At 43.6% G+C, this 18,731-nt stretch overlaps 1 protein-coding gene across 1 annotated transcript in view; it reads right to left on the bottom strand.

The window, feature by feature from the left end:
* LOC311124840 (elongator complex protein 2-like) overlaps positions 1–18,731 on the bottom strand; it is a 55,253-nt gene that overhangs the window by 24,111 nt on the left and 12,411 nt on the right. Inside the window, exons 11-13 of the mRNA XM_084158340.1 lie at positions 7,859–7,990; positions 6,722–6,871; positions 1–91 (exon numbers count right to left, since the gene is read on the bottom strand). The exon at positions 1–91 is cut by the window's left edge and continues 101 nt beyond it. Of these exons, the coding sequence (XP_084014466.1) occupies positions 1–91; positions 6,722–6,871; positions 7,859–7,990 (373 nt within the window). The remainder of the gene's footprint in view (positions 92–6,721; positions 6,872–7,858; positions 7,991–18,731) is intronic.

Here is an 18,731-nt window from a genome sequence, read left to right as displayed (position 1 = left end):
CCCCGGAGACGTACTGGAAGCGCCCCACTAAGGCCAAACACTGCATGTCATAGCCGTGGATCTGGGGGCGAGAGATCTCGTGCCAGGTAGGCTGTAGTTAAGGCACAGGGGACAGAGGGGAAGAGATACTGAGATACAGTATTACAGTTAGAGATCTCGTGCCAGGTGGGCTGTGGGGAGGGGGAAAGCGATACACTACATGACCAAAAGTATGTGGACACCTGCTCGTCGAACATCTCAATCCAAAATCATGGGCATTAATATGGAGTTGGCCCACCCTTTGCTGCTATAACAGCCTCCACTCTTCTGGGAAGGCTTTCCACTAGATGTTAGAACATTGCTGCGGGGACTTGCTTCCATTCAGCCGCAAGAGCATTAGTGAGGTCGGGCACTGATGTTGGGTGATTAGGCCTGGCTCGCAGTTGGCGTTCCAATTCATCCCAAAGGTGTTCGATGGGGTTGAGGTCAGGGCTCTGTGCAGGCCAGTCAAGTTCTTCCACACTGACCTCGACAAACCATTTCTGTATGGACCTCAATTTGTGCACGGTGGCATTGTCATGCTGAAACAGGAAAGGGCCTTCCCCAAACTGTTGCCCCAAAGTTGGAAGCACAGAATCATTTAGAATGTAATTGTATGCTGTAGCGTTAAGATTTCCCTTCACTTGAACAAAGGGACCTGGCCAAAACCATGAAAAACAGCCCCAGACCATTATTTCTCCTCCCACTAAACTTTACAGTTGGCACTATGCATTCGGGCAGGTAGCGTTCTCCTGGCATCCGCCCAACTCAGATTCGTCCGTCGGACTGCCAGATGGTGAAGCGTGATTCATCACTCCAGAGAACGCGTTTCCACAGCTCCAGAGTCCAATGGCTGCGAGCTTTACACCACTCCAGCCGACGCTTGGCATTGCCCATGGTGATCTTAGGCTTCTGTGCGGCTGCTCGGCCATGGAAACCCATTTCATGAAGCTCCCGACTAACAGTTATTGGGCTGACGTTGCTTCCAGAGGCAGTTTGGAACTCTGTAGTGAGTGGTGCAACAATTCTTACGCGCTACGTGCTTCAGCATTCAGCGGTCCCGTTCTGTGAGCTTGTGTGGCCAACCACTTCGCGGCTGAGCCGTTGTTGCTCCTAGACGTTTCCACTTGACAATAACAGCAGCTCTAGCAGAGCAGAAATTTGACAAACAGACATGTTGGAAACGTGGCATCCTATGACGGTGCCATGTTGAAAGTCACTGAGCTCTTCAGTAAGGCCATTCTACTGCCAATGTTTGTCTATGGAGATTGTATGACCGTGTGCTTGATTTTATACACCTGTCAGCAACGGGTGTGGCTGAAATAGCCGAATCCACTAATTTCAAGGGGTGTCCACATACTTTGTATATACAGTGAGGGAAAAAAGTATTTGATCCCCTGCTGATTTTGTCCGTTTGCCCACTGACAAAGAAATTATCAGTCTATAATTTTAATGGTAGGTTTATTTGAACAGTGAGAGACAGAATAACAACAAAAGAATCCAGAAAAACACCTCAAAAATGTCATAAATTGATTTGCATTTTAATGAGGGAAATAAGTATTTGACCCCCTCTCAATCAGAAAGATTTCTGGCTCCCAGGTGTATTTTATACAGGTAACAAGCTGAGATTAGGAGCACACTCTTAAAGGAAGTGCTCCTAATCTCAGCTTGTTACCTGTATAAAAGACACCTGTCCACAGAAGCAATCAATCAATCAGATTCTAAATTCTCCACCATGGCCAAAAACAAATAGCTCTCCAAGGATGTCAGGGACAAGATTGTAGACCTACACAAGGCTGGAATGGGCTACAAGACCATCGCCAAGCAGCTTGGTGAGAAGGTGACAACAGTTGGTGCGATTATTCGCAAATGGAAGAAACACAAAAGAACTGTCAATCTCCCTCGGCCTGGGGCTCCATGCAAGATCTCCCCTCGTGGAGTTGCAATGATCATGAGAACGGTGAGGAATCAGCCCAGAACTACACAGGAGGATCTTGTCAATGATCTCAAGGCAGCTGGGACCATAGTCACCAAGAAAACAATTGGTAACACACTACGCCGTGAAGGCCTGAAATCCTGCAGCGCCCGCAAGGTCCCCCTGCTCAAGAAAGCAAATATACATGCCCATCTGAAGTTTGCCAATGAACATCTGAATGATTCAGAGGAGAACTGGGTAAAAGTGTTGTGGTCAGATGAGACCAAAATTGAGCTCTTTGGCATCAACTCAACTCGCCGTGTTTGGAGGAGGAGAAATGCTGCCTATGACCCCAAGAACACCATCCCCACCGTCAAACATGGAGGTGGAAACATTATGCTTTGGGGGTGTTTTTCTGCTAAGGGGACAGGACAACTTCACCGCATCAAAGGGACGATGGACGGGGCCATGTACCGTCAAATCTTGGGTGAGAACCTCCTTCCCTCAGCCAGGGGGTGGGTGAGTGGATGAGTATTCCAGCATGACAATGACCCAAAACACACAGCCAAGGCAACAAAGGAGTGGCTCAAGAAGAAGCACATTAAGGTCCTGGAGTGGCTTAGCCAGTCTCCAGACCTTAATCCCATAGAAAATCTGTGGAGGGAGCTGAAGGTTCGAGTTGCCAAACGTTAGCCTCGAAACCTTAATGACTTGGAGAAGATCTGCAAAGAGGAGTGGGACAAAATCCCTCCTGAGATGTGTGCAAACCTGGTGGCCAACTACAAGAAACGTCTGACCTCTGTGATTGCCAACAAGGGTTTTGCCTAAGTACTAAGTCATGTTTTGCAGAGGGGTCAAATACTTATTTCCCTCATTAAAATGCAAATCAATTTATAACATTTTTGACATGCGTTTTTCTGGATTTTTGTTGTTGTTATTCTGTCTCTCACTGTTCAAATAAACCTACCATTAAAATTATAGACTGATAATTTCTTTGTCAGTGGGCAAACGTACAAAATCAGCAGGGGATCAAATACTTTTTTCCCTCACTGTATAGTGTAATTAACTTTTTTCAGAGGGGGTTACAGGTACAAAAACAATCAAATAAATGCATACAAAGACAACCACGACCCATTCCCCCCCTCAGTCCCCATCCACCCGCCCGCATCCCCACCAGGAAACCATGCTTCCCACCCCTCCTAACCTTTTCCAGGTCTCAATTGTTCCTTGACAAGCACCAGTCATTCTCGCTGTTGATAATTGTAATGCTAAAACTTCTAATAGTAACTGTATCCACTGGTTAAATGGGAGAGAGTGAGGTGGTTGCCATCTTAGAGTCACATGTTTTTGCAGCAGTGCTGCCTGCCAGCAGTAATCTTCTCTGATTGATTGAGAGATTCGAAGGGATATCATCGTTAAGTAACATAATAGATGGAAATAATTGAATATTTAAATTCATGCACTTCAAGATTAATTTAGTAATTTTGCCCCAGAAACATTTAATTGCAGGGCACTCCCACATCATATGAAGGAATGTGCCTACCTGATTTAGAGGACACAGTGAAAATTTATTTGGTGTTAAATAAAGTCTGTGAACAAAATAAAAATGTACAAATTGATAGTTCGGATTACAAGGTCATATTTTTCCATATTCTGTTCCAGTTAAAGCATCGTTCAGATTCAATTAGATCTGTGGATCACACTTTTTGAATGGCTAGCTCAGAATTAGCTTTCCAAAAGTTGTTTATATGTTATAGAGATCAGTCCTTTCGAGAGCCCAGATAATTTATTTTAAAATCCCATCATAGGATGTTTTCGTAGTTGGGTTTCCCAAGGGACTCCATAGGCCAGCATAGCTGACCTAAGTTGTAAATATAGAAAAAAGGAGTTGCCTGGTAATGTGTATGCATCTTTCAAATCTAGTAAAGTTCTCAAACTATTACTGTCAGTGATATCGGTAAGGTTACGTATTTCACACTTGGACCATTGGGGGGTTGCAAAAAGCCGCCCTCCAGATGGCAAGGTATTATTGTGAAATAATGGAGTATGGGCATGCAATTTTGATTCCCAGTTACAATGTTTTTCAATTTTGCGCCAAATAGAAATTGTGTGAGCAATAATAGGACCAAAGCATAGTTTACATTGTTTAAGGGATTTACTGTTTTAGTGAAGATCACCTCTTACAGAGCAATAGGAAACACCATCTTTCTCTCTATACTCAGCCAGGGGGCAGACAAATCAATTTAGGATGGGGCGAAATGCCAGAGCCTGGAAATAGAATTTAAAGTTTGGTACGGATAGTCCTCCTACGTCTTTCCCTCTTTGTAAATGTAGAAATTTTATCCGGGATGATTTACCTTGCCATATAAATTTTGAAACCGCACTTTGAATTTTATCCCAATAGCCAGAAGATACTGTACATTGTCTAGATATAGTAAAATATCCTCTGCGTATAATGAGATGAAGTGATCAATAGATTGGAGAGAAATGTGTGTTATTTCCTTTGATTGACGAATTGCCTGGGCCAGAGCTTCCATGGATAATAAGATTAGCAGAGGCGAAATTGGATCGCCTTGTCTGCTGCTTCTAGTGATTCTGAACAGAGCAGAGCAGATATTGCCTGTTATAACTATGGCTGAGGGATTGGCATATAGTATTGTAATAATATTAATGAAATTGGAGCCGATTCCCATAAGTTCCGTTCTAGTCAATCAAAATATTTTTCTGCATCGAGAGATAATACAGCCTAAGGAGCTGTTGTTTCTGATGACACATCTAAGGCAGGGGTTTTCAACTCTTACCCTACGAGGTCCGGAGCCTGCTGGTTTTCTGTTCTACCTGATAATTAACTGCACCCACCTGGTGTCCCAGGTCTAAATCATGAAAAAATTATGAAGAAAAAAAAGATTTGGAACTGGCTTCGAGGTCCAGAGTTGAGTTTGATGGATCTAAGGTATGTAATAGTCGACGGAGGTTATCCAAGAATAAACGCTTTTCAACAAACCCACTTTTGTCCGTGTGGATCAAGTTGGGTAAGTAAGTCTCGAAACATGACGATAACATTTTGGAAAACAGTTTAATATATGTGTTTATCAAAGATAGGGGGCGAAAGTGAGGACATTGGGTGGCATCCTTACCATTTATTAATGAAAGGACTTAGTGTGGCTTGGTGTGGATTTACATTCAGAGGTGTACAGTTCTTTATAAAAGTGGGGGAATCTTTGATTGATTAATTTGGGTTTGGATAGTAATTCCCCTGTTTCAGATTCAATAGTTGCTATATCAGCTAATTGATCATTACTGCGTAGCTTTTTTGGCCAGTAAACGACTGGGAGGATTAACATGGAAGTAATGGTTGAGTCTTACTCGATGGGGGGGGGGGGGATACTGAAGAGATAGTGAGATAAAGTATCAGAGTTAGAGATCTAATGCCAGGTGGGCTGTGGGGAGGACAGGGGGGGAAGAGATAGTGGAGGGGGAGGAAATGAGAGATCACCTATGGCTGCATCCCAAAAAACACTCTATTCCCTATAGTAAAGTAGTGAAATTATATTTACATTTACATTTTAGTCATTTAGCAGACGCTCTTATCCAGAGCGACTTACAGGAGCAATTAGGTTTAAGTGCCTTGCTCAAGGGCACATCGACAGATTTTTCACCTAGTCGGCTTGGGGATTAGAACCAGCGACCTTTCGGTTACTGGCACAACGCTCTCAACCACTAAGCTACCTGCCGCCCTATAAGGGATATGGTGCCATTTGGGATGCATGTCTATATCTATATCCTATATATTGTTTGTTATTTGCATTTAATACACCGGAATGTATCCCTGGTGTACGACGTGAAGTTGTGATGAATTCAGAGCAGGGGTTAGGAAATATGATGGCAACAAATACATATGCATAACTTTGAGAGAAGTATCCATTTCAGAGAAAAATAGTTTTATGTGATCCTTTTAAATGGATTCCCACAATAGGTATTATGCAAAGTGGTACCCATCTAAAAATGCACTATTCTCTTCACAAATTACCTCAGAAAGAAATAAGCAAATTGAAGAGTGTGGTTATGTTCATGAATACGAGACATAGAGAAACGCATTTGCCATTCTTAACAAGGTTTTCCTGCCAGACAGACACATTACAGTGTAAACTTAAACAACAAAATTGTTGACTCCTTTGAATCTTAACAAGTCTTCCATTAGAAAGTGAAGGACTAGTAAAACTAATTCATCTTCACAAACTGTTAAAATGCTACTGTAAATGTCAAATGAACCACAATATAACACCGTCTTACTGAAAACATGCAAAACCGGAGGATGGTATTTGGTCATTACCAAGGGTAAAAACACTGAGCAATCAAGGTACTTTTGAGTTTTAGGGCCACAGTATGTAGCCAGACGTTTGGTTAAAGACCGTACTAAAGATTCAATTTAATCAAACTTACATTAAAAAAGTGTTCATGTAGTACTACATACAACATTATTTTTTCTCTGCGGTCAAACAGAATTGCAGTATGGTTTTGTTACTAAGGCTCTTTGGGGGCATCAACATGATGTCTATGTGGTATTTAGGTGTCTCCAGTGCATCTTTGAGTCTGCCTATGGGAGTCAAAGGGGTCTATAGGTTACATCAGGGGCAGAGACACTCCAACCTTAATCTGGCGCACCTGATTCTAATAATTAGCTGGTTGATGAGCTGAATCAGGTTAGTTACAACTGGGGATGGAGTAAAAACCTACAGGAGGGAAGCTCTCTCGGAACAGGGTTGGAGAACCCTGGGTTCCATGTACCTGTGTTTGGTCCTTCCTCCTCCAGGGTGTTAGTAGCCTGGTGGTCTGGTCTGACCCCACACTGAGGATGAATTCCCCCTCAGGGTCCCAGCTCAGGTCCTGCACTGCGTTGAAGTGACCAGATATCACCACCCCTGGACTCCACTCTCCCTGGGACATAACAGACAGACAGATACAGAGATTCAGTGACCACAGGTAACTGCCAAAATAAAAAGAAACACCAACATAAAGTGTCTTAATAGGGCATTGGGCCACCACGAGCCGCCAGAACAGCTTCAATGTGCATTGGCATAGATTCCACAAGTGTCTGGAACTCTATTGGAGGGATGTGACACCATTCTTCCACAATAAATTCCATTATTTGGATGGTGGTGGAAAACGCTGTCTCAGGCGCTGCTCCAGAATCTCCCATAAGGGTTCAATTGGGTTGAGATCTGGTGACTGAGACACACACATACCCATTAAAACACCCTATGCTCCTTTGAGTCCCCTCTTTCAAAGTCACTGAGATCTCTTCTTCTAGCCATGCTAGCCAAAATAAAGGGCAACTGGGCATTTTTATACATGACCCCTAAGCATGATGGGATGTTAATTGCTTTATTAACTCGGACTGAAACAGATGGAGTCAGTGACCAGATATCACCACCCCTGGTCTCCCCTCTCCCCTCTCCCCTGGTCTCCCCTGGTCTCCCCTCTCTCTGGGACAAAACACACACAGACATGCCCTTTTCGCTCTACTGAGCCAGGTAACTGGGAATCAGACCGGATACCTTCTCCACACCATCCTGTCGACCCCAACCACACTATGCTGACTCAGGTATGTTCCTTTCATGTTGAACCAGGCCAGTACAGAGTAGTCAGCCACTCAGAGTCAGGTCTGATTCCCAGTCAAACACTCTGACAGTCAGGGTCTTTAGTCAGTTTAATTACACTTAGCACAGTCTCTCTCTCTCTCCCCTCCCTCCCTAATATAGACCCACTACTGTGCAGTTTAATCATTAGTCTAACTCCACAAGCAGGGGGCTATGTGAAGTGTCGTTGGCACTGCACTGCTGTACAATCCCAGGATTCTCACCTCTTTGTCATGGTTCTGGGGCCAGGGATGTAGAATAGAATGAAATAGAATAGAAGTATCACCTCTTTGCCGTGGCTCTGGGTCCAGAGATGCAGCGCTCCGTGGAAGGCGTGGGCCAGGATCATGGATCCGTCTGGACTCATCTGGCAGCCGTAGAAACCCAGTGTGTTTCCCCCCACCTCCCCCACACGCACCTGGAGAGGGAGCGAGAGAGAGGGATGGTAGGGAGAGATATATAAATAGAGCAGTCAGTTATCATCTAAAGTAAAATTATGGCTCCAGACAGAGCACCTGAACCCACACACATAACTGTCTGGCCTCAGCTGTGTGATGATCATTACATTTTTTAGGTCAGAACATTTGTGTCTCACTGCAGGACCAATAGAAATCAACATTTTATTTGACCCTGCTGGAGCAGTTTGTTTGGGTCACCGCCAAAATACACAGCTTTTAAGGAAGTAGTGGGGCCAGGTGTTTTTTCTAAACACGTGGTGTAGTGGAGGGTAAATGATATTAGGACCAGTGGTGTAGTGGAGGATAAATGACATTAGGACCAGTGGTGTAGTGGAGGGTAAATTACATTAGGACCAGTGGTGTAGTGGAGGGTAAATTATATTAGGACCAGTGGTGTAGTGGAGGTTAAATTACATTAGGACCAGTGGTGTAGTGGAGGGTAAATTACATTATGACCAGTGGTGTAGTGGAGGGTAAATTATATTAGGACCAGTGGTGTAGTGGAGGTTAAATTACATTAGGACCAGTGGTGTAGTGGAGGGTAAATTACATTAGGACCAGTGGTGTAGTGGAGGGTAAATTACATTATGACCAGTGGTGTAGTGGAGGGTAAATTATATTAGGACCAGTGGTGTAGTGGAGGGTAAATTACATTAGGACCAGTGGTGTAGTGGAGGGTAAATTGTAATTAGGACCAGTGGTGTAGTGGAGGGTAAATTACATTAGGACCAGTGGTGTAGTGGAGGGTAAATTACATTAGGACCAGTGGTGTAGTGGAGGGTAAATTACATTAGGACCAGTGGTGTAGTGGAGGTTAAATTACATTAGGACCAGTGGTGTAGTGGAGGGTAAATTACATTAGGACCAGTGGTGTAGTGGAGGGTAAATTACATTAGGACCAGTGGTGTAGTGGAGGTTAAATTACATTAGGACCAGTGGTGTAGTGGAGGGTAAATTACATTAGGACCAGTGGTGTAGTGGAGGGTAAATTACATTAGGACCAGTGGTGTAGTGGTTAAATTACATTAGGACCAGTGGTGTAGTGGAGGTTAAATTACATTAGGACCAGTGGTGTAGTGGAGGTTAAATTACATTAGGACCAGTGGTGTAGTGGAGGTTAAATTACATTAGGACCAGTGGTGTAGTGGAGGGTAAATTACATTAGGACCAGTGGTGTAGTGGAGGGTAAATTATATTAGGACCAGTGGTGTAGTGGAGGGTAAATGCATTTTAAATTCAGACTGTAACACAACAAAATGTGGAAATAGTCAAGGGGTGTGAATACTTTCTGAATGCACTGTATCTGCTTTGTCTCCATCCAACCATCTCTCATTAACAAACACAAATGGTGGGTGACAAACCAATTAGATAGTCAAGCCAGAAGAAGAAATTATGCAAAGCTGTAAGACTCATTATTAGAGGGGAATAAATTGTGTTGTTTTTGGAATACATGTATCTTCTAATGCAATAATAAAAGCAGTCCCTGCGCTCCATATCACATTAAACAAATGGGCGCCACAAAGCGCATAGCTCGAGAACATATTAAGACTAGACTAGGATTTGTGTAAATTGGATTTGGGTGGGAGAGCCTTTAACCTGGGAATGTAATCGCTCCATACATCATACCAGTTGGTTACGTCCCAAATGGCACCCTAATACATATATCAGGCTTTGGCAAAAGGCAACCCGCAAGTGATTTAGTAAATAAATTGAATATTAAGAATTAATACGATTTTAGTTTTTGGTCAAAAAAGACTAACATCACCAGGAATACAGCAACAAATTAGTTTAATTAAGGAAATCTGTTCCCAAGTATTCCCATGAATAAACATATGTGATCGTGTCTCAATGTAATTGTTATGATGAGTTTCTCGGGTATCAAGTAATTAAGAATGTTAGGATATACTTACAGACACTTTTGATGAGGAGTTCATATAAGATATTTAATATGGTACCATGGTTCGTTATAACAGAAGAAGGACATAGCCCTGCCTCTGGCCATTCCGAACTCACTTGAACAAAGACATCCTCTCAGCTTATATACACTCTGTTACACGTTTCTTCACCACATCTGGTACCCCTCAGTGGGCACTACCTTCTTTGATGTTATTACCCTTTACCCCAAGTCAGTATATCCTGTCCATCAATCATTCTAAGATCAACATCAGTAATCTCCTTTGACATAAGGAATGCAGACTCTGTGGCACCAAGTCACTTATCTACCAACTCTCCCCTGGGTCACACAACACTATGAAATGACATCATTACAGTAATCAAGCTATGATATTTTCAAATACATCTCTTTTTGGGCTTAGTTATGATCTATTTGCAGCGTACAAATTATTTTAATTATGTTCCAACCACCCGACCATCCGCTCCGACAAAAGTCGGCCTGCGGCTAACAGAGAATACAATCTGTTCTTTCAACATCACAACCACCTGCTTCATACTTTAATAATGCTACAGTATATTTATGTAAATCTATATTTAATGAAATCTATATTTTATGTAGAGAGAAATTATGTACTGGTAGTTCAATGGAAAATGTGTAGTCTATAAACTAGGGACAGAATGCTTTCTTTTCACAGGTGGAGTAAGTCGATCATCAGCACCCATATTCAAAAGAGTGCTGATCCAGGATCAGGGGCCCCCTGTCAGTAAAGGCTAAACTAATCCTAGATCGGGACTCATACTCTAGGACGCTTTATGAATACAGGCCACCAATTTGGACAATTTCCCAATAAAGTAATTAGCCAATTAACAATAACCAAATGAAGAGGACTTAAATGGTAAACAAGTATATTTCAGGCAGAGAGAGGATTATATAATTGTCAAGGAGTAGAAAAACCATTTCTCAGACTGGCCAATAAAAAGAAAAGATTAAGATGGGCAGTCTGAGATATGGCTTTTTCTTTGCAACTCTGCCTAGAAGGTCAGCATCCCGGAGTCGCCTCTTCACTGTTGACGTTGAGACTGGTTATTTGCGGGTACTATTTAATGAAGCTGCCAGTTGAGGACCTGTGAGGCTGTTTCTCAAACTAGACACTAATGTATTTGTCCTCTTTCTCAGTTGTGCACCGGGGCCTCCCACTCCTCTTTCTATTCTGGTTAGAGCCAGTTTGAGCTGTTCTGTGAAAGGAGTAGTACACAGCGTTGTACGAGATCTTCAGTTTCTTGGCAAGTTCTCGCATGGAATAGCCTTCATTTCTCAGAACAAGAATAGACTGACGAGTTTCAGAAGAAAGTTATTTGTTTCTAGCCATTTTGAGCCTGTAATCGAACCCACAATTGCTGATGCTCCAGATACTCAACTAGTCTCAAGAAGGCCAGATGTTTTTTTTGGGGGGGGTTTATTTTTTTTATTTTTTTTGGGGGGGGGGGGGGGTAGATCAGCTTAATATTGCAGATAGATTGTAACTTCCATCAATGTAATTGTCTGGATCACTTCCAATCCCCCATGTTTTTTATATATATATTCCCCTTTATTACTTTCCAACCCCGCCACCCTTTCCCGACTTGGGGTAAACTAGTGAACATCAATGCTTAGGCCTCTACTTCCAGTTTATACTTACTATCTACATTTTATGGACACAGTCAATTTTACAATAATTATATTTAGTTTGTTTTTTTCTCCTGAACTTCTTCTACTCTCAACTTCTCCGATCATTTTCATGATGTCCATCCGGTTTGCTTCTATATGCCATATCTTTCTAACTGTGCTCTTTCCCAAAAGCTCCCAACATACAACCTAGAAGGCCAGTTTTATTGCTTCTTTAATCAGCACAACAGTTTTCAGCTGTGCTAACATAATTGCAAAAGGGTTTTCTAATGATCAATTAGCCTTTTAAAATGATAAGCTTGGATTAGCAAACACAACGTGCCATTGCACCCCCCTATCCACATCGACGGGACCGCAGCGGAGAAGGTGGAAAGCTTCAAGTTCCTTGGCGTACACATCACCAACAAACTGAAATGGTCCACCCACGCAGACAGTGTGGTGAAGAAGGCGCAACAGAGCCTCTTCAACCTCAGGAGGCTGAAGAAATTTGGCTTATCACCTAAAACCCTCACAAACTTTTACAGATGCACAATTGAGAGCATCCTGTCGGGCTGTATCACCGCCTGGTACGGCAACTGCACCGCCCACAACCGCAGGGCTCTCCAGAGGGTGGTGCGGTCTGCCGAACGCATTACCGGGGGAAAACTACCCGCCCTCCAAGACACATAGAGCACCCGAAGTCACAGGAAGGCCAAAAAGATCATGAAGGACATCAACCGCCCGAGCCACTGCCTGTTCACCCCGCTATCATCCAGAAGGCGAGGTCAGTACAGGTGCATCAAAGCTAGGACCGAGAGAATGAAAAACAGCTTCTATCTCAAGGCCATCAGACTGTTAAATAGCCATCACTAGCACATTAGAGGCTGCTGCTGCCTATTGAAATCACTGGCCACTTTAAGAAATGGAACACTAGTCACTTTAATAATGTTTACATATCTTGCACTACTCATCTCATATGTATATACTGCATTCTATTCTATAATATTCTTCTGTATCTTAGTCCATGCCGCTCTGTCATTGCTTGTCCATATATGTATATATTCTTAAATCCCATTCCTTACTTTTTTGTGTGTATTGGGTATTTGTTGCGTAATTGTTAGATATTACTGCACTGTCGGAGCTAGAAGCACAAGCATTTCGCTACACCCGCTATAACATCTGCTAAACACGTGTATGTGACAAATAAAATTTGATTTGAAGGGCTGATGGTTGCTGATAATGGGTCTCTGTACGCCTATGTAGATATTTGATTAAAAATCATCCGTTTCCAGCTACAATAGCCATTTACAACATTAACAATGTCTACACTGTATTTCAGATCAATTTGATGTTATTTTTTATTTTTATTTTTATTTAACCAGGTAAGCCAGTTGAGAACAAGTTCTCATTTACAACTGCGACCTGGCCAAGATAAAGCAAAGCAGTGCGATAAAAACAACAACACAGAGTTACATATGGGGTAAAACAAAACATAAAGTCAAAAATACAACAGAAAATATATATACAGTGTGTGCGAATGTAGTAAGTTATGGAGGTAAGGCAATAAATAGGCCATAGTGCAAAATAGTTACAATTTTGCATTAACACTGGAATGATAGATGTGCAAAAGATTATGTGCAAATAGAGATACTGGGGTGCAAATTAGCAAAATAAATAACAATATGGGGATGAGGTAGTTGGGTGGGCTAATTTCAGAATGGCTGTGTACAGGTGCAGTGATCGGTAAGCTGCTCTGACAACAGTAGGATTTTAATGGACAAAACATTTACTTTTCTTTCGAAAAAAATGACATTTCTAAGTGACCTCAAACTTTTGAATGGTAGTGTATATAGAGACTAATCAGGGTGGCACTCAGGCTACCAGTGAGACATGCTGGGGCATACCCTTTTACAGAACCCTGGATATAGTCTCTATATATGTAGATGTAGTCTATATAGAGATGTAGTCTATACAAAGATGTAGTCTATATAGAGATGTAGTCAGGCTATTTTGGAGAATATAGTGAGACAATTAAAAGCTTTAGACAACCCTAGTAGCTAAACCTGGCCCAAAGGGAGGGATCCGTTTCAATCGATACCAGTAGAGAGAGAGGGCGAGGGGGGTAAAGAGGAGAGAGAGAGATATTGAGAGACAGAGAGACAGAGAGAGAGATGGGGAAAAAGAAAGAAAGATAGGGAGAGAGGGGACAGTAAGAGAAGTGAAAAGAGAGCGAGATAAGAGTCCAGTAGTAGTAGTAGTAGTAGTAGTAGTAGTAGTAGTAGCGGTAGCAGTATTAGAAGCAGCAATAGTGGTAGTAGTAGTAGTAGTAGTTTTGGTAGCAGAAGTAGTATTAGAGCAGTAGTGGTAGCAGTAGTAGCAGTAGTGGTATTAGTATTAGTAGCAGTATTTGAAGCAGTAGTAGCGGTAGCAGTAGTAGTAGTGGTAGCAGTAGTTGTAGTAGTAGTAGTAGCGGTATTAGTATTAGTAGCAGTATTTGAAGCAGTAGTTGCGGTAGCAGTAGTAGTAGCAGCAGAAGTAGTAGTGGTAGCAGTAGTAGTAGTAGTAGTAGTAGTAGCAGTAGTATTATTAGAAGCAGCAGTAGTGGTAGCAGTAGTAGTAGTACCAGTAGTAGTAGTGGTAGCAGTAGTTGTAGTAGTAGTAGTAGCAGTAGTGGTATAAGTATTAGTAGCAGTATTAGAAGCAGCAGTAGTGGTAGCAGTAGTGGTAACAGTAGTAGTAGTAGTATTAGAAGCAGCAGTAGTGGTATCAGTAGTAGTAGTAGTAGTAGTAATAGTAGTAGTAGTAGTAGTAGTAGTAGTAGTAGTATTAGTAGTGGTATTAGAAGCAGCAGTAGTGGTAGCAGTAGTAGTAGTAGTAGTAGTAGTGGTAGTAGTAGCAATAGTATTATTAGAAGTAGTGGTAGCAGTAGTGGTGGTAGTAGTAGTGGTATCAGTAGTAGTAGTAGTAGTAGTAGTAGTAGTAGTGATAGCAGTGGTAGCAGTAGTAGCAGTAGTAGGGCAGCAGTAGAAGCAGTAGTAGGTATACTCTTAGTCCTACTCAAGTCGGATTTTGGGTTGAGATTTGAATAACGTTCACCACAAACATTAGGCCTACAAATTCCCTCTCCTTGTAGCGTAATGATACATATAACCTGGGGGCCTTAGCACTAAAAACCTCCCTGCCAAGCTGCTGCTAACTTCATTATTCTCCCTCCTAAAGAGGACCAGCCATCAATGACCTTCAAAGACACATTCCTGTCGATCCTAAGGCGGAACTAATGATGGCAACAAAGTCGGCCGCTTTCACTTGAGTGGCACCGATCTCCCCCAGCCATTCAAATAAAATAAAATTGTATTTGCCACATGCGCCAAATACAACAGGTGTAGACATTACTGTGAAATGCTTACTTACAGACTTTAAACCAACAATGCATTTATTTTTTAACAAAAAAGTGTTGAGAAAAAAAGAGCAGAAGTAAAATAAAATAACATTAGGGAGGCTATATACAGGGGGGGGGGGGGGGGGGGGTACCGGTGCAGAGTCAATGTGCGGGGGCACCAGCTAGTTGAGGTAGTTGAGGTAATATGTACATGTGGGTAGAGTTAAAGTGACTATGCATAAATAATTAACAGAGTAGCAGTAGCGTAAAAATATGTGGTGGGGGTGGGGGGGGGGCAGTGCAAGCAGTCCGGGTAGCCATGATTAGCTGTTCAGGAGTCTTATGGCTTGGGGGTAGAAGCTGTTGAGAAGCCTTTTGGACCTAGACTTGGCGCTCCGGTACCGCTTGCCGTGCGGTAGCAGATAGACTGTTCTATGACTAGGGTGGCTGGAGTCTTTGACAATTTTGAGGGCCTTCCTCTGACACCGCCTGGTATAGAGGTCCTGGATGTCAGGAAGCTTGGCCCCAGTGATGTACTGGCCCGTACGCACTACCTTCTGTAGTGCCTTGCGGTCGGAGGCCGAGCAGTTGCCATACCAGGCGGTGATGCAACCAGTCAGGATGCTCTCGATGGTGCAGCTGTATAACTTTTTGAGGATCTGAGGACCCATGCCAAATCTTTTCAGTCTCCTGAGGGGGAATAGGCATTGTCGTGCCCTCTTCACGACTGTCTTTGTGTGTTTGGACCATGATAGTTCGTTGGTGATGTGGACACCAAGGAACTTGAAGCTCTCAACCTGTTCCACTACAGCCCCGTCGATGAGAATGGGGGCGTGCTCAGTCCTCTTTTTTTTCCTGTAGTCCACAATCATCTCCTTTGTCTTGGTCACGTTGAGGGAGAGGTTGTTATCCTGGCACCACACGGCCATGTCACTGACCTCCTCCCTACAGGAGGGGACTGAGCACGCACCCCTGAGGGGCCCCCGTGTTGAGGATCAGCGTGGCAGATGTGTTGTTACGTCAGGAAGTCCAGGATCCAGTTGCAGAGGGAGGTGTTTAGTCCCAGGATCCTTAGCTTAGTGATGAGCTTTGAGGGCACTATGGTGTTGAACACTGAGCTGTAGTCAATTAATAGCATTCTCACATAGGTGTTCCTCTTGTCCAGGTGGGAAAGGGCAGTGCGGAGTGCAATAGAGATTGCATCATCTGTGGATCTGTTGGGGCGGTATGGAAATTGGAGTGGGTCTAGGGTTTCTGATATAATGGTGTTGATGTGAGCCATGACCAGCCTTTCAAAGCACTTCATGGCTACAGAAGTCAGTGCTACGGGTCGGTAGTCATTTAGGCAGGTAATCTTAGTGTCCTTGGGCACGGGGACTATTGTGGTCTGCTTGAAACATGTTGGTATTACAGACTCAGTCAGGGACATGTTGAAAATGTCAGTGAAGACACTTGCCAGTTGGTCAGCACATGCTTGGAGTACACGTCCTGGTAATCCGTCTGGCCCTGCGGCCTTGTGAATGTTGACCTGATTAAAAGTCTTACTCACATCGGCTACGGAGAGAGTGATCACATAGTCATCCGGAACAGCTGGTGCTCTCATGCATGCTTCAGTGTTGCTTGCCTCGAAGCGAGCATAGAAGTGGTTTAGCTTGTCTGGTAGGCTTGTGTCACTGGGCAGCTCGCGGCTGTGCTTCCCTTTGTAGTCTGTAATAGTTTTCATGCCCTGCCACATCCGACGAGCGTCAGAGCCGGTGTAGTACGATTCAATCTTAGTCCTGTATTGACGCTTTGCCTGTTTGATGGTTTGTCGGAGGGCATAGCGGGATTTCTTATAAGCATCCGGGTTAGAGTCCCGCTCCTTGAAAGCGGCAGCTCTACCCTTTAGCTCAGTGCGGATGTTGCCTGTAATCCATGGCTTCTGGTTGGGGCATGTACATACGGTCACTGTGGGGACGACGTCATCGATGCACTTATTGATGAAGCCAGTGCATTCAGGGGATAGACGACCAGGAGAGACCCATCTCCCCCAGCCATTCAGGGGATAGACGACCAGGAGAGACCCATCTCCCCCAGCCATTCAGGGGATAGACGACCAGGAGAGACCCATCTCCCCCAGCCACTCAGGGGATAGATGACCAGGAGAGACCCATCTCCCCCAGCCTTTTAGGGGATAGATTACATTTACATTTTAGTCATTTAGCAGACGCTCTTATCCAGAGCGACTTACAGGAGCAATTAGGGTTAAGTGCCTTGCTCAAGGGCACATTAACGTCATTTAGCAGACGCTCTTAGCCAGAACGACTCACAAATTGGTGCGTTCACCCTATAGCCAGTGGGATAACCACTTTACAATTTGGGGGGGGGGGGGGTTAGAAGGATTACTTTATCCTATCCCAGGTATTCCTTAAAGAGGTGGGGTTTCATGACCAGGAGAGACCCATCTCCCCCAGCCATTTAGGGGATAGACGGCCAGGAGAGACACCATCTCCCCAAGCCACTCAGGGGATAGATGACCAGGAGAGACCCATCTCCCCCAGCCATTCAGGGGATAGACAACAAGGAGATACGAGGGGGGAGAGAGCAACGCAACATTAACCCGATTTATATTTATTCCACACACAACAGCCCCGCCGTAAATCATGCAAAATTCACAGAGGCACACAACAAAACCGTCATCAGTCTTGTTTAGGAGGGAAAACAATATGGCTGTGAGGCGCAACCCAGGGTCTTTTCGCTGGCCAGCGGGTAGAGGGGGAGGAATAAAACAAGAACTACAGAAAAGAGGGGGAGGCTTATTTCATTCCTCAAGAGAAAAGAGGGAGGAGGACAATGTTTCACATCAAGAAATGTTTCACATTATTGCTCAGCTTTGTCCATCGCCAGGTTTATACGAAACAGCCTGGTTCCTCTCTAGGTTTCTTCCCTCTATGGAGTTTTCCCTGGCCACTGCTACCGTCTCTGCTTGCTCTTTGGGGTCTAGGCCAGGTTCCTGTAAAGCACTTTGTGACAACTATATAAACAAATTACCTCGACTAACCTGTACCCCCACACATTGACTCGGTACCGGTACCCGTTATTGTTATTTTATTGTGTTACCTTTTTATTATTTTTTTTACTTTAGTTTAAATACATATTTTCTTAACTCTATTTCTTGAACTGCATTGTTGGTTAAGGGCTTGTAAGTAAGCATTTCACGGTAAGGACTACACCTGACTGTATTCGGCGCATGTGACAAATACAATTTGATTTTATTTTATTGGATTTGATTGGTTGATAGATACACCCATAGAGAAGAAGTCTTGGTCTCAGCATTGACTCCCTGTCAAATTAAAGGTTAAGTCAAATAAAAAGAACACACGTACAGACACACGAACACACAAACACAGACACAGACACACAAACACAGACACACAAACACAGACACAAACACAAAACACAGACACCACAATCAGCCACGTCTGAGGAGGGAGGGACGCTCTGGTCTATTGGCCTCCCTGGTCCCTAATTACCAGTGTGACTCGTTAGTACTTAGTGCTTTACGCCACCCCACTGCTTGCCCCGTCAATTACTCTAATCATCATGGAGGGGTGAGGTCTCCTTTGTAAACGTGTTAATTAAGACATAGCCAAGGCTGGTCATTTACTGCCTGGCTAAGCTCAGTGGGCCTTTAAGTCCTGGGGCGTGTTCAGTAGGGAACACCATAGCAAAACATTTCATAACGGAAAATGAAAAATAGCGTTTCTTATTAGACAAGTTCTGGTTGTTCCTCCCCAATTTCACT

Source organism: Coregonus lavaretus (genome assembly GCF_964263955.1).
Source record: "Coregonus lavaretus genome assembly, chromosome: 3".
Classification (NCBI taxonomy): Eukaryota; Metazoa; Chordata; class Actinopteri; order Salmoniformes; family Salmonidae; genus Coregonus; species Coregonus lavaretus.
This window is presented reverse-complemented; position numbering and strand designations above follow the sequence as displayed.